At 35.8% G+C, this 16,662-nt stretch overlaps 5 protein-coding genes across 6 annotated transcripts in view; 4 read left to right on the forward strand and 1 right to left on the reverse strand.

Moving 5' to 3' along the window:
- LOC124184948 overlaps positions 1 to 3,720 on the forward strand; it is a 51,099-nt gene extending 47,379 nt beyond the window's left edge. For both annotated transcript variants that reach the window (XM_046575213.1, XM_046575214.1), the window contains exon 2: positions 690 to 3,720. In XM_046575213.1, coding sequence (XP_046431169.1) covers positions 690 to 1,621 — 932 coding nt within the window. In that variant the 3' untranslated portion in view covers positions 1,622 to 3,720. The remainder of the gene's footprint in view (positions 1 to 689) is intronic.
- LOC124184988 (fasciculation and elongation protein zeta-2-like) overlaps positions 1 to 16,662 on the forward strand; it is a 296,636-nt gene that overhangs the window by 256,106 nt on the left and 23,868 nt on the right. The gene's annotated exons all lie outside the window — the stretch shown is intronic.
- Positions 4,047 to 5,479, forward strand: LOC124184958 (26S proteasome non-ATPase regulatory subunit 8). Its single transcript, XM_046575235.1, has 3 exons — positions 4,047 to 4,194; positions 4,462 to 4,534; positions 4,763 to 5,479. Exons 1-3 carry the CDS (start codon positions 4,087 to 4,089, stop codon positions 5,380 to 5,382), a joined length of 801 nt encoding a protein of 266 aa, XP_046431191.1. The 5' UTR covers positions 4,047 to 4,086; the 3' UTR covers positions 5,383 to 5,479.
- On the forward strand, positions 6,070 to 13,869 carry LOC124184899 (nuclear factor related to kappa-B-binding protein-like). The gene is made up of 15 exons (XM_046575077.1): positions 6,070 to 6,669; positions 6,830 to 7,062; positions 7,151 to 7,413; positions 7,550 to 7,908; positions 8,051 to 8,403; positions 8,635 to 8,761; positions 8,835 to 8,950; positions 9,027 to 9,215; positions 9,380 to 9,598; positions 9,764 to 10,125; positions 10,214 to 10,546; positions 10,750 to 10,933; positions 11,073 to 11,913; positions 12,142 to 12,453; positions 12,605 to 13,869. Exons 1-15 carry the CDS (start codon positions 6,466 to 6,468, stop codon positions 13,052 to 13,054), a joined length of 4,545 nt encoding a protein of 1,514 aa, XP_046431033.1. The 5' UTR covers positions 6,070 to 6,465; the 3' UTR covers positions 13,055 to 13,869.
- Positions 14,024 to 16,639, reverse strand: LOC124184984 (60S ribosomal protein L36). Its single transcript, XM_046575280.1, has 4 exons — positions 16,554 to 16,639; positions 16,243 to 16,369; positions 15,941 to 16,075; positions 14,024 to 14,162 (listed from the first exon to the last, which is right to left on the reverse strand). Exons 2-4 carry the CDS (start codon positions 16,366 to 16,368, stop codon positions 14,076 to 14,078), a joined length of 348 nt encoding a protein of 115 aa, XP_046431236.1. The 5' UTR covers position 16,369; positions 16,554 to 16,639; the 3' UTR covers positions 14,024 to 14,075.

Below are 16,662 nucleotides of genomic sequence, written 5' to 3' on the forward strand. Positions count from 1 at the left end.
ACTACAGTCATCGTGGAAATTCCGTCATCGTTAAGAAAGACTTGGGTATAAATTTCCGTGTAGCTTGATGATGAAGTAGAGGGGAAAAAAAACTTACAGGAAATATTAAGACAATATATTATACAAAAGTTTCTTGGGTTTAGTTTTAATCTCGTTTCCTTCCCCTCAAAACATAATTGAACTTGGCGATACACCTCCGTATACGATTTGCAATTATTGTATCAATCTCGTAATTTTGGAGGAAACGAACGTTTTTTTTTTTTTAAACTTCATCTAGCTGTACCTACGGCTCTCTCTATCGTTGCTCGCGCACATATATGTAGGTAGTATACGCGTGAGATCTATTTTCGACGCACGAGGGTCAGACACTTTTGGGCATACCGCGTGCGTGTGGGGAAGTCACTTCCGACTTCTCGTGACGTCACATCCTTCTCCCCACGAGCCAAATGAACTGAATCTCGTTGAACAAAAAAATTTAAAAAAAGGGAATTAAGAGGGCCTCGCTCTTACGTTGCTGCATCATATCATGTATAGAAACTTTCCCGCGTACTTGCAGGAATATCATATAAAAGATATCGTGATTATTGTTGTAGATAAGATTCCGATATACCTGTAGATATATACATAACGATATAATACGTGTATGTAATAAATTCACGACTAACGATGTGTTGTTATTTTTGTTACAGGCGTGAAAATGAGACTTGAAGAAGATTTGGTAATACGGCGAAGTCGGCCGACGATGATTTCGGCGAAATATAGAGCTCGTGAGGAACGGCGTCGTTTGTTGAAGATATCAGCTGCTAAACTGCGACGTATAGAAGATCCGGAAGCGAGTCTTTGTCGATCTGTATTGATCAATAACGCAGTCAGAAGATTGCAGAGGGAAAATCGTGATGAGAAATCGAGGAGCTACGGGGTGTCTGTTAATTTCTTGGATGATTCATCGAAGGAAAATAGCCTGAGTGGAAATATGAATGTAGATAATATAGACAATGATTTGCTGCAAAAGAAACGTTTGGGCGATGACGACGTGGATATGTCCCTTAGCCACAATTCAAGTCCGAAAAAACAACGCCACGACGATTTGGATTTCCCAGACGACGTTTTTAGCGATTTTTACATCCTACCACCGACGCCTAGACTCTTATCTCATATCGATGACGTGTTACCTGATATTGATAGTATAAACGATCTTTCGATTAATAACGGCATGGATGGTGTTGAAAACCGTTTGAACATTAACATTGACTCGTTAAACTCTAGCAAAAGCCGGCTAAGCTTGTCTGACAGCAGTTGTCAATTCCTAAACGATATTGCCGAAAGTTCTTTGAACTGCAATGAGAATCCATTGAGGACATCGGACAGCCGATTATTCTCCACGGAATCTTGTATGATGGATGTTATCGACTGTCAGGACGTATGCGACGACGAGAGGATCACCGAATTCGCAAGGTTCCCCGAACCTACGAAAACCCTCGAAGAGCGACTTATCGACTTTCAATCCCTCGACGAACATTACGACTTGTCAAAGTTCGAACGCAGCAACAGTCAAACCTGCGGCCGAGCCTTCCACGATATACAAACATTTCATAGTCTCGTACCAGGCTTGGAAACATAGGAAAAATAACGCAATACCTAAAATACAAATACATACATACATACATATATATATATATATATGTGTGTGTGTGTGTGTGTGTATGTATACGTGTATAATTTTTATTTGTATGCAATGATAAGTATAATGATTATAATCACAGTTGTATTCAAACTGTATACATGCTATACAAAGTTTATACAAAAGGGGTTGTTGTTCCGATGAGGAGTATAGTTTCTCTGTGCAATCGTAGTTCATTTTGTTTTTGTTTTTTCCTCTGTTGAGTCGTTCTTTTTTCAATTCTTTACTCGAAACTGGTTAAAATATTCTCGCAATGGCAATTCGGTTATTGCTACTTACATTATCTCTATATATCAGTTGGACTTTTTTTTTTTGATCAATCTGTTTTACATACCTATAATATTATACATGGGGAAGTGTACATAACACGCACAAAGAGAAGATGAAAAAAAGTGGAAACAAAAACACTTCTACGACGTAAACTTGTAGGTTGCGTTATAATTTTCGTTCGTTTGATTTTTTTGCAAATTTATTTTATTTTATTTTATTTAAACTAAATTCATGCCGTCCATTGGCATGGTAATTTCTTTGCGAGATGACGTCTCTGGCATAAACAATCGTACATGTGTATACTGTACCTACACATATTGTTTGTATATACATATATTACATATATTAAAACAAAACGAAAACAAAAATACACAAAAATAAAAAAAAAAAAAGCAAACGAAAATACTTTTTTAAATCATGTTGAAATACAAAATGTATATTAAAATATTGGTGAGTGAATGGGAATAATTTACGAATGAGGAAAGAATATAAGACGGATTTGGTGAGAAATCGTTGTACATAAATAAATATAACGCTTCTTACATATTTCGATTTATTTTAAACAATACCATCTAATAGACTTAGGATTATATTTTAATATTGTTGTCTGTATTGTTCCATTAATTTTAACGTTAACTCATTAATTATTTCCAGAATGTATTTGAAATTTATGTAAAATTTTTTCGTTTGTTCTAGAAAGTGTAGTATTGAATTATATATTCAAAATTATCGATCGTTTTTTTTTAATTAATTTACCGGTTGGTATTTTCTCTTTATTTTTTTTTCGTGCACCCACAATTGCTTGTCTGTTTATTTATACCAATATCATCTGATAATGGCATGCGGCTGAGTACTAAGAGCTGAATAGACATTCTGTTATCTCGCGTAAAAAACAAAAAAAAAAAACATTCGGATTTAATGTATCGCCTGTATTTAATATTAAAAATTTTGTACTTAAGAACTGCAAATTATAAAAAAAGAGGAACATGTGCGGCCGTTTTCTGATAATGTTGATGTACAGTACAACTGCAACATACATATTCATATATCAAAAAAATTTCACATACGTTAGTTGCGGCTGCTGCTATTACTATTACGATTATCAATATTATTATTATTATTATTATTATTATTATTATTATTAAACTTTCCGTTTTTACCTGCATTAAATATTTCGGTGCAGAAGAACAGCTAGACAAAATATAAATATATGCCGTAATATTTTCTGCTTATATTACCATTCTAAATCGACTTTCAAAAAAGGAAGAAAATTAAAGAAGTGCTTTGGCTGTATTGCACAGAATAGTTTTTGGTGTTAAATTTTGGCTCGTATTTAGAAACGTTTAAAACAACATTGTTATATGCTGTTGATTATTTTGTTCTGTTGAATAAATGTTTTTTTCCATTATCGATTTATCGGAAAATTTCGACATTGACCAAAGTGAGCAGTATCTAAAGTAGACTTCCAAGCTTCCAGTTAGTGCCCAGGCTGTGGTTAGCATGGCTTTGATACGCCAAGTTTCGTCTGAATGTTTTACAAATTTAAAAAAAAGAACAAAAATTTTGTAAAATTATACGAACAAAACAAAACATAATATGGCAAAGAAATTTAACAAAGTGGCCCAATATTGTGTAAATAGCTATATATTAGCCCATATGTTTAGTAGTTATGTATAAAATTTCGTACGTTGTGTAAGTTACAGGTCTAGTTACATGAAATCAGTTACCAATTATACGAAAAAAAATTCGAATAAATCTATAAAATATTATTTTCTCCTTGTTGTTAATTGATCACTTGTATGCATGTATAATTAATCTCATTATTACATGACCGGAATTTAACGAGGTAGCAATAGTAATCTCGACAAGAGAATGAACACAATATACACATATGAGTTGTTTTTTTTTTTGCATCACCTGTATTCACACTCACCGCAACTTAAGCGTACTCTACTGTAAATAACAGTAAGCATGTTGTTTTTTTATCCTGTAGCATATCCGTCGAGTAACTGAGAACGAAAACTTTACCGCTAGGTTCGTGCTTGTACCCAAAAGTCCAACGTAATTCACGAACTTTCGACCGCTATGTGTCTCTGAATATCATATAGTCACTGGTCGAATTCAACGGTAGAAAGATGGCGGCTCTGAAGGAAGTGGTGTCGTTGTACCAAACTTTAAAGAACGAATGGACAAAGAAACCGTGTAATTTACAACAATGCGGCCAAATATTAAACAAATTAAAGGTAAAACTTATTTTAGCGTTACTTACATTTACATTTATGATCCATGTAGCGTTGATGCGTAGATCTAACCTATTTCACTATGTGTCAAAGTGAACAATCATCCTCCTTTACTTACATTTGCAAATGTATTGTTAGCAAAATCTGAATTAACGTTTGCACATCTGATGCTACGACATGTTTCAGCCTGTCAAGTACTGCTGATTATTATTATTATATGATGCTATCATAATGTTGAATTGTTAAATAATTTAACTTTTTTTTCAATAGATTGGCTTGACACAGTTGATGTTTTTACCTACATCAAATAGCAGCGCTTCGCAAAAGGAACTTCTAATCGCTCGTAAGCCACTGTTCATTCAAAAAGTTGAGATTACTTTATTGTTACGATTTAAATCTGCCTTTCATAGTCAAATACATAATTCTTTACATCTAATACTTTGGAAAATTCAAATTCACATACATGTTACAAAGATATATGTTCCTTCAGCCAGATATTTACCATTCAAATGTATCTTGAAGATCATTCTCTTTAATTACTACAAATTAATTTGTGTGGTTCAAATTAAAGGTGATGTACTTGAGATCGGAGTCCAATGGAGTATCTCTACGGAAGATATACCATCGTTTGAACGTTACATGGCACAATTGAAGTGTTATTACTTTGATTACAAGTTGGAGTTACCGGAATCTGCGTACAAGTATCAGCTTCTAGGGTTAAACCTTCTGTTTCTGTTGTCTCAAAACAGAGTAGCCGAATTTCACACCGAGCTGGAATTACTTCCGTCCGATCAAATACAATCAGATGTTTATATAAGACATCCTCTGAGCTTGGAACAGTATTTGATGGAGGGTTCATACAACAAAATATTTCTCGCCAAAGGAAATGTCCCTGCAGCGTCGTATAATTTCTTCATTGATATTTTATTAAATACAATTCGGGATGAGATTGGTGCCTGTATGGAAAATGCATACGATAAAATATCTGTGAAAGATGCCTTGAGAATGTTAAATCTCACAACAGAAAGAGAAATCAAAACATTTGCCACGAAAAAAAATTGGAACTTAGGAAAAGATGGCTATTTTTATTTTGGAATACCAAATGAGAAAAAATCTGAGGAACCAATTCCTAGTGCCGATTTGGCCACTTTGGCAATAGACTATGCAAGGGAGTTAGAAATGATAGTGTAAATCTTTAATAAAGAAGTATAATAAGAATTATAAAAAAAATCTTTACATGCGATACTTGAAATTTGTATTTAAGATTGAATAAAAAAAATGTCCAAAACTGATTTCTCATATCTGTAAGGTACTAAAAAAAGAACAGTTTTATGCATATGACTATAAGTATTACTTCAATGAAACATTTCAGTTTTATCGTAAAGTATATTCCTGGAGGTTGAAACAAATTTGACCCGAGTTCTCAAAAATAACGCTCTGAATCATTCAAATGATACATAATGCAAATTATTCTGATCTAGTATGTTCAATATAAATCCAGCGTTTAGAGGTGGTCACGTGGATTCAAATCTCTTAGTACAACTTAATTTTTTTTTTTGTCATTTTTTTGGAGAACAGTAGAGGCACGACAAAATTTACAAGCTTAAATATTGTTGTAATCAAAGAAGGAATAGTAATGATTCTAAAAATGTCACATTTCAAGAAATAAATCGTAAGGCTTGTCAAGTTTAGTATTTTGGAAAATTATGATAAATTTAAAATTCCGTTGAATAAAACACATTCGAACGGAACGCTCCCAGCAGTCGCGAGGCCCTGATGATGATAAGTTATGTTACGGAGACATTGGGAGATATTGGGTGTTTAATTTCCACACGAGGTGGCGCTACCTGATTAAAATGGCTGACCAGAATAAATATGGAAGGCAAAATGAGAACAACCAATCAATGTTTACCCTTCTAAACATTGTTTATGAAACATTACATGAATGAGAATGGAGAGTAGGAAAAATCCATAAGCTCTATGTAATCGTTGTACGGATAACCTCTTCCCTCGTCACTGAAAGTCGTCGCTTAAATCGAGAGCTGTTGCCTCTAGCCGGAGTTCTCGATCTGCGCCATGACAATAAGTTTGATAATTTCGTGACGACTTGCCGTCAAGTCCACAGTATCTAGTTATGAGGATCTTGACTAGAATATATATCTGTGTCAAGTTTAGTGCTGTACAGTGAACTCGGTTGACAATAATCACTTGTGATAAATTCAGGCGTCAAGCTAGCCTACAACTCTTATCATTTCGTTTGATACTCCAGTGGTAATGGATATCGATGAATGCTCTGGTGGTGAATCTGTGGAGGAGGAAGAAGAGGAGGAAGAGGATTCCACACGGTCAAATAGCAGCAGTAGTAGTAGCAGTAGCAGCACAGTTGACACCAGAGATGACAGTGGAGATGAACAATGTACCAGCGCCTCTGATAGTCAGGCCTCAGCTGATGACAATGAAAACTCCGAAGACGCTGTAGTAAGCTGAAGCTTTTTTACCTCATTTGACAAATTTTAAGCACGTGACTAAGTTAGTTTTAGCCAACCTGTATAAAGGATGTCTTACGCTTGGATATATGTATTATGAATATTATGAAGTGTTACTGTGATGAAAATAACATTCCATATAAATTACGTAGCGATGGGAGACGTGTGTCGCTATGGGGAGGCGAGTTAAATTGCCACAAGGACTCTGCGAGCATCTGACTATCTTCCAAGAATTATTTGACTATTCGAGAATTTGGAATGACAGTTTGAGTGAAAGCGACAAGGAATGCTTGTTGCGGTTTCTACCAACGTTTCCTGAAGATTGTGATCAGGAGCTTGAGTGTGAAAAAACCTTGCGTATGCTTTTCAATAGAGAAAATTCAAGGTAACTTAAAGTTCATTGTATTATAGACATTTGAATTGAAAAAAAATAATGCCTTTTATTATAAATACTAATATTTTGTTTACTTCAGATATGGCGTTGCAGCCTTGGATGCATTCCACAATCATGTATCTGCGGGGCATTACCGCCCTGATATAAGAAGAATGCGTAAATTAGTGCGAAAAGCACAACAGAGGCGATTGCTTTACGAGGAAAGAAAACGTTCCTATGAGCTGGCTGGGCAGTTGCTTAAATCCAGAGAAGCTTTATTGGCCAGTGCTTATAAGCAAGGCTTCAGTCAGCCAACAAATCGGATATCAAAGTTTCACTGGAATAAGCCTAGACCTGCTATGGGTAAAGAATATTTGCTTCGTATTGATAATAGATTTAAAAGTTTAAGAGAGTGAATAAAAATTTTTTCGCTCGTTAATTACACCAAAGATGGTCCTATGCTTGATAATGTAAATTAAAGTGATGAGTTATCTTTCAGTTGAAGAACGCACGAGACAGCGGTACTTGGAAGAATTGAGTGCTCTCAGAGCAGAACTTGGAGTGAATATGCGAGCTATTGTCGAAAGTTCTTCAGAGGATGAGGAGCGCTATTCACAACAGCTACATACTAAGAAAAAGAAAAAACGTTTAGCAATGGCTTTTCAAGCTATACCTATTAAATCACTTCAATTGAATCCTGATGAGGACACTGTACGACCTGTGTCATCTACTTTTCACCAATCAAAGTTCGGACTCTCTTTGGACAATCAAGGCTTGTCCTTACTTGGCTATGAACAATCAGATGATGCATATCGGGCCATGCTAGCTGCCCACAAAAAACGACGTGCTAGACGAGATGTGCGTTCAAGCAATGAAGTTTCCTTATAGACTTGTCATTATTCGTTATAACCGTGATTATTGAATGCCCTAGAACAAGGGAACGTAGGTTTCATACTTGTATATCTATATATATATATATATATATGTATGCGCATTTCAGAACCATCCAGAGTTGAATACTCAGGGGATTTCCTTGGCCGAATTGTCACGACGTGCCCAAATTGGGCAGAAACATAAACTATCATTAAACAGTGCTATTCGTCCTGTGGTTGTTAAAAAACGTATAAAACTTGAACAACCGCCTTCTGGTCCTCCTTTGACCTCAAAATCTGTTCATGTCAGTTCTGTAAAACCTGAAAGTGACAACAGTGATTATTCTCACACAATCGATAATGATCATCGCCAAATTATATCTGCAGTAGACTCAAGCGGTCCTTTGAGTGCCGTTAAGATGGAGCCTATAGACACATACGAACCACAATTATCAGGGAAAAAGAAAATATTTTCGAATTCGTAAGTAATCATATAAAAAAAGTAAATTAATGTTTGATTACAATGTAAAATACTGCCCACGTCGTATATGAAACCATCATGTAATATTCTACTGTACTTGTAATGAATATTTACTTTCATATCGGCAAATGTTAAGTCATGTTCATTTGCTAAACCATCAAAAATCAATTTTCTCTCATATTTCAATTGACATCAAAAAGAGTTGCATTTCATCATCTGATTCCGTTTCAGGAGTCCGGGATTATCAAATTCAAGTGGAGGAATATTACCATCGACCCCTGTTGTCAAGACAGAGATCGAAGATTTCGAATATGATTCAGAGATCAAAACTGAGGTCAACAATAAGGCTTGTGATGAGGTATCAAAAAAAAATCCTATTTTGTGGATGTCAGATACTTTTGAACTTTATCAACATATTTTTTATGTAATAGAGAGAAACTGAAGATGATGACGAGGAGGACAAAAAACAGTTGGATTTAGAGAGCATCGACATGATGCAAATACCGATTCAGTTGGATAATGGCATTGATCTTCTGGATGATGTGAAGTCAGTATAAAATCACAGTGATTAAATATTGTTTGCTTCCATGAGGTAGTACGGGATTAATTGATTAATTTACTAGGTGTGGTAGCGATGTAACTCAAGAAGGAGAAGGGAGAGAGGGTGATCTGATGCAAGAAACTCACTCATGCTTCTTTTCTCTCCTGAGAGATGCGTTTGTTTCAAAGGGAGAATATCGAATGAGTACTGCAGAGATGAGAGATGCAATAACGCAATGGCAGGGTAACCCTATTTCTCCGCTCAACGACTGGTCAGTAATGAATCAATCAAAGTACATTAAGGGACTAAAAATTTCATATTAAATTTTATTTATAATACAGAGTGCTAAATTTTTTTTCGGTAACTATCAAACTGTGGATGTACAACTTTCACTTGTCTTAAAATATGGTTCTCATCTATCGAGTTTTCATACAGGTATTCATTAGCACCTTCTTGGCCTTCCCTCGTGCCTCTTGCTCTCGGATTTCTTGCCGGAGAGTTAGTCTACTCTTTACAAGAAACAGATCATCAAACAGAACAAGAACTGGTACCTTATTTAGAAAACAAGGGAAGAGGCGTATACGCGTGGATAGGAGCTGGTAGAGATTCAGACTCTCGGCTTGCAACCTACTGTGGACGTTTCCTAACTCATAGGTACACATTAATTATTCAAAATAAGAACACAATAAATTTACTCTATCTATTACGTACATCATGTTCATAGAAAGGTGAACTTGAGACATCACTTTTACAGAAAATTAATTTGAAGATCATTTTTACCCAACTAAATAGTATTTGCATTGATCAACGTTTTTTCAGAGACTCTTTAGGACCTCCAGTGCATTCTGTAAACAGCGCTAACATCGTCGCTAAACAACAACAACAGCAACAGCAACAGCAGTCTGCTAATAGCAGTAGTAACACCTGCAGGGGTGCGAGTCCTGCTGTAGAAATTACAGCAGGTGGGGATGGATTAATGGGTACAATGGGTGAGTGGGAGCCACCAAGAGCTCTATGGCCAACAGAGTGGAAGGTCCGTGCTTCTACGGTTGAGGAACGGGAAGAGTTCAGAAGACAAGAACAATTGCGCTATGCAACTCCACACAAGGCATTCACATATAGGATGCATGGTTATGCCTCTGTTGTTGGCCCAGTAAAGGGAATTTATCAACATAATGTCGGTACGAGATATAACGAGTTGACAGTCAATAGAAATTGACTTTTGAATTTCATTTTACAAGAATGTAATCCCAACATGTACCATTTTAGCTTCTGGACTGAACAAACCTCGGGGGCACTCACTATTGGTAGCAGATAGACCAAATTTTGTGACGATCCTTGCACTAGTCAGAGATGCAACAGCTAGACTGCCCAACGGTGAAGGAACTCGTGCTGACATCTGCCAGTTGCTTAAAGATTCGCAATATATTAGAGATCAGGGTGATAATGGTGATGGCAGCCACGATAAAGAGGGTTATTTACATTCCGTTGTGTCAGGAGCTCTAGACAGGCTTCATTATGAGGCAGATCCCTGTGTTAGATATTACCCCAGACGTAAGGAGTGGCTTTATCTACACCGAGCAAGATCTGAATCTGAATTTGGTTTGTACCCATACAATATTTGTTGCTTATTTCTGCCGTAAATAAATTCTTTTATCCACATTGACAACTTTTTCAAGCTTCAATTTGTGACTTCAAATTTTAATTTTGACAGAGGATATAATCCTTTTTCATGCTGCATCAATAGCTGATAGTAGCATGGAAAACCTCCTGGATAATAGTTAAATTTTAATCTTTGCAAACAGAAATGTACCATCAACAATTGCAAGGTGTGGCGAAGAATAAAAAAAATATTGGTGGAGCATCTCGTAATAAGTCCGCCAATCCAATCACTAAACCTGTTAATGGAAATAAGGAACTGCCTACAAGTAAGGAAACAACTCCGAAAAGAGAAAAAAAGACATTGGTCCCACAGCCCAGTATTGCCAGGTAAATATTGGAAAACATTTTAAATCCCATCTACAGTTATGTCTTGTTGAAAATTGTGAAAATAACTGCTGTAATTTTTTTTTTAACGTTACAATTTCACCTGTTTTTGACATTTTCTAATTTCATATTAACATTACAGAAAAGAGAATCGTAAAGCTGAGGAATTGATCATTGAATCGAGTGACCAGCCTGTACCTGTAATTGCTACTGCTGTACCTTCTTCATTGAGTACAACTACTGCGCCAGCCGTTGTATCTTCAACCATAAATACCTCAGACCCTCCAATAGAAAGAGAAAAATTAGTTACTGTCGAAGTAAAACCGCAACTTAATGTACAACAGCAGATCAAAAAAGTTGTTACAGGGAAATCCATTAATGTGCCTAAAAGTCATACAACAAATGCTTCTCAGAGTTTGTTGCAGTCAAATCAACACTTCCCACATCACCAAATTCAAGTATCTACCTCAGCTGGTCTACAAACAATTCGTCTTTCTGGGCATTCCGTTCTTCATTCTCAAACCTCTACTAATTCACCTGCGTTGACCAGTACGAACACCACAACAACTTCGAATATAACAACCATATTATCAGGTACAAAAATCGCTCAACAGTTGCAGCAACAGACATCCATTTCGAATCAAACAGGAAAAAGTATTTTGCAAGCTGTTAAACAACAGCAGCAATTACAACTGCAACAACAACAACAACAGCAGCAAACGCAACAGCAACAACCGATCGTACAACAGCAGCAACAAGTAGCACAACCACAGCAGCAACAACTGCAACAACAGCAACAGCAACAACAGCAACATGTTTTACCAGGAAAAACTTTACTTGCTTCACAGATAAAACTGGTTAGTTCTGGTCAAATCAAATCACTCCTGACAAGCCATGGGTTACAGGGACAGACAATATTTATTAAACAATCCGCATCTCCAACAACAACAACTCAACAGCAGTTGCAACAGCAACAATTGAAGGTAAATAATCGCTGATATTAGCTGAAAGTACAAAGGAAGAAAATGTGGTCATAGTTTTTAGTAAACTGCACTGTCAGATCAATGGCAAAGATGCGAGTTGTTGAGGATCGTATAACTAAAATCAAATATTTGTATGGCTCTATACTTAATTATAATCTCATTATTGAGATGAAATTCCACTCAATAAATTATTTGGTTTTTATCCTTGTGATTATTATATGATTTCAGCAACAGCAACAACTTCAGCAGCGCCTTGTTAATAGTCAACAGCAACAACAACAGTCTTCTGGTATGCAGCGTATAATTGCCCAAATTGGTGGTAAACCAATTGCTGTGCAAATACAACAATCTCCACATCAGCAACAACAACAGCAAAAGATATTAGCCAAGGTTCTAACTAGCGCGGGTGGTGGTCAATTAATCTCTGTCGAAAGTTTATTAGCTCAAAAAGGATTAAAGCTCGCTACAGCGACAACTCACACAAGCCCTTTAAGTCAAGTTAACAAACAAGGAAAACAAATGATACAAGCACAATATCAGGTTAGTACCACTGTAAATTGAGTATCATTTGATTGTTAGTAGAAGTCAAACATATTGTGGTCTCTTACGAGGTCATAATCACCATATCTGATTTTGCTCTAGAATTAAATTACCGTATGAAAAAATTCAACGCAGATGTAATTATTTTTAGGTTGTGTCGCAGGCTGCAACAGCAGCCCAATCAAAAGTGACTGTTAGCTCACAGCAACAACAGCAGCAGCAACCTCAAACAGTACGAATGGTGGCTGCTCAACTTGCTGGGAAACCAATAATGTTGGCCAGTAGTAGTAAAGGCGTCAGTGTTGCAGGTGGAACAACCGGTGTGGTGTTAAGCAAACAACAACAACAACAGCAACAACCTATTATTTTGCCGAGCCAATTGCTTAACATAAAAACGCTGCATGGTTTGAAGGTCATACCAGCACCTGCTGGTTTAAAGACTGGAGCGGTTTATGCGCGCGTTATTGCCCCTTCTGTACAAACTACCACTGCGAATCAACAACCACAACAGCAGTCACAGCTACAGCAGCAACAACAGCAACAACAGCAACAATCGTTACCAGCAACGCGAAATCCATATGTCACGCCCCGTCAAGAATAGGCTTGATTTTTATTTATTGTCTTTACGTTATTAGTAAGTATAGTAGAAAATAATAACAAATGATGTTGAAGGTAATTGCCGAAACGGGAATGTTATAGATTATATAACTAATTTACGATCCCAGATTGCAAATAGGTATATGCGTACGTGTATGTACGTTTCTGTCATTACCTACACTTATACCAATTCTATTCAACAATTAGGTCGGCTGAACTGTTGTCCAGAATTCAATAATTGAAACGATTAACAATCAGATCGATGATTTTAATATTTGTACGTAAATTAAACTTATTTAAAAAGTATTGTGGTACCTACGGTTTTGACTTGTGAGTATTTGAAAGTTTAATAATTCCTATGATTTCATAGGTGAAAACTTAAACTGTGTACATATCGTATAAAATCTCCTCATTGAAACGATTCACTTGAAAATAAACTACTTCCCTTAGAATGAAATCGGATAAATTTGTTACTTTCATAGCTTGTTGCAAAAAAATCTGGCATTATAGATCTGTGGGCTAAATGGATAAACAGCTTCATTTTCAATTGTTTTTACAGTAGCAAAACTTGTTTGAAGCAAACTACTGAGTTGAGAACAGCCTTGCTAATATTATTATGGTCAATGAGATCATAGATTATGTTGATTAAAATTTTGCATTATACTTTGGCAAAAAAGCGTGAAAAAACAACCACTCCTTGTCATTTTGAAAGTTGCAATGAGACTGCAAGTCAGTTTCTTTAATGCCCAAATGATTACTTCTGATCTTTTTCCAATTAAATTATTTCAAATTCAGGTCTCTAGAAGTTGTTTAACTGTATTTCCAGAAAAAAGGTGCAAACTTTTTGTAATGATTACATCGATCAGACTATTTGTACACAAACAAAAATGTGTGTTGCTGGTATCAACTTCAGAAATAAAATGATCATTTCGCGAATTAGGGGAAATGTCAGACGAAGATCAGTAAGAACATCTTGGTGTTGAAATTTTTTATTGATTTAACGTATGTTTTTTGGAGACAGTTGTTTAGTGGTGGGCAGCAGCCTTCCTCATCTGGACCAAAATGTTTCCAAGCTCCTCACGCTTCCTTTTAGCACGGATGTGAGTTCCCAACTGAAAAAAAAGAAATATTGTTATTGATCTGGAATATCTTTACGATAAGAAATTGAACCGTTTGTAGTCTTCAATATTTCAAATACTTTGAATAGTCGTAAGACAAATTATGAGATTGTGTAACGATAATGTTATTCCTATTGAGGTATTTTGAGATAGGCGACCCATAAGGCTGTGCAGGTACCAGAATTCTTTGGGTCTTGTTGGGTCAGTAAGAATCTATTAGTCTCGGCTCCGGTTCTCGAAAATTTTGAGATTTCCAAAAACCTGGGAATTCCCAGAAATCATGAGACTTATGAAAATATCAGTTTGATAAAAATTTTTGAGATTCCTGGATCTCCAGATGGAAGATGATATCCTTGTTACTGAAAATATTGATGTCATTTAAATATGCTACTTACAATTAGTATTTAGTATTTGTACAATGATGTAATTATTATGTAAGGTAGGTTACCCATGTTTTGGGCTTCTCAAAAATTTTTTTCTGGAGATCTTGGGAATTTGCACAACTCAAGTAACCCATAATACATTTTGTGAGAATGAAGTTCATAACATTAACGTGTCTACACATCTTTGGGAAAACTTGCTATTAGGAAATTTCAAAATTATCTAAATTTTGGTAAGTTGTCACAAACCGAAAATTATTCAGACTTTACCAACTGGACTCCTTCAAAATGACCCTCAAGTTGCAAAAAAATAATTTTTTGTTTATTGTTTTGTTACGATAATGGTACCAATTTCAACCTTTAAATTTGTTAGTAGAATTAAACAAACACTTCAGTTGGAATATCCAGAAAAATTACTTCTACCAATTGAATAATCGATAAATAATCTAGTATTTCAAGCTGTATTACTATGTTTGCACAAATTCAAATCATACTGATATTTATGTTTTTCCCAAAATGTAGGTAATTGTGCCTGGGTTTTTCTCATTTGCTCGTCAAGAACTTTAGGAATGTACAAAGAGGTAGAAGTTGCAATTTCTGTGCATTATATGATAATAATAATAATCACTGCCATTACCCGCCAAGCCTGATAGAGTATGTCTCCAGAAGTGTACAGGAGACTTGTGCGGAGCAAAAGAAGGAATGAATTAGTGACCATTATTATCTAACTGCAACTGTCTTAAGATGTTCAGTAGAAACATCCATATACGCACAAGGGACAAGAAAAACTACAAAAAAAAAACCTTGCCCAGGTGTAGCCGAACCGAGTTAAAACCTCAACCTGCTAATTTAGCGCCTATGTGATGTGACCCATCTTATAATTTTCGCGAGGTATTGCTCAGATCCTCCCTGATAGACTGGGGATTTCAACTCAGTTCCTCCCATTCCACAATCTCTACTATGGTCTGGTATGTAGGACATATTCCAATTCAAATTGTTTCTTTGTCGGTTATGTCTAAGCATTGAAATGTTCTGCAACTCCGTTTATTTTCATAAATAACTTAGTAGTGGCAAGAAAATGATTGTCATGTTTTTTTAGATGCAACAAAAAGAACTATAAGGCTGAAGTTAATATCGGTAACGTAATGAAACATTCAGGAGACAAATTACTATTTTGCAAATTTATAGTGACTTTGAAATAGATGAGTCTTTAAAAGATGAATAAGTTTTGCCTTATTATGATTTACTGCATTTTAGATATCCCTGAAATTGTGATATATGGATTTTTCCGGAAAGTAAATTATTTGAATAAAGTTACTAACCTCCGCTTCATAAAGAACTGCGATAAGAATGCTTTGGTAACAGGGAATCTGAAACATTAAAGTAACTTACCCTTCTCTTCAGGAATTTCAGAGCTCGTTTGTCTTTAGACACCTTCAGTAATTCCATGGCGCGTTTTTCATATGGAGCATGTCCAGTTACCTCTCGTATCAAGTCACGTACAAATTTGCTGTGCTTTGTTTGACGCTATGCAGAAACGGTGATACATACAAGATCAAAAATAATGATTGTGGCAATTAATGAAATAATTTTTAAAAATAAAATCAAACTGTTATGTATTTGGATCGAGAAATTTTTCTCCAATTGAATGCAACGCGATACTGAGGTTATGTACAAAACAAATTGACACTTACGCCCTTGAGCCTAGCTGGGCGGATGGTAACGGTCTTTTCTTTTTCAGATTTGTTTTTAGCGACACGTATCTTCGTGGTTTTGTGACCCTTCTTGAGGCCGACGGCCAATTCGTACCTTGGTGCCATCCTGTTGTTAAAATACAATTATTAGAGGTTATGTTATCACTGTCGCAAATGCTGAGGAAAGTACAATTTCATGAAAATATGTAATGAATGAAGTAGCTGAATCATTTACAAAAACAATTATATGCAACGGTACGGATGATGTGTACAGATTCGAGAGATATATCGCGATTCCAAAAACAACGCACCTCACAACACAACGACGCACGTTGAAAGAAATGGCTGGCCGGAAGTATTGTAAGGAATGGACGTTTCTTTTATCGCTGCCATTGGCCAATCGACGACTTTCGGATAATA

Source organism: Neodiprion fabricii, chromosome 6, assembly GCF_021155785.1.
Source record: "Neodiprion fabricii isolate iyNeoFabr1 chromosome 6, iyNeoFabr1.1, whole genome shotgun sequence".
Classification (NCBI taxonomy): domain Eukaryota; kingdom Metazoa; phylum Arthropoda; class Insecta; order Hymenoptera; family Diprionidae; genus Neodiprion; species Neodiprion fabricii.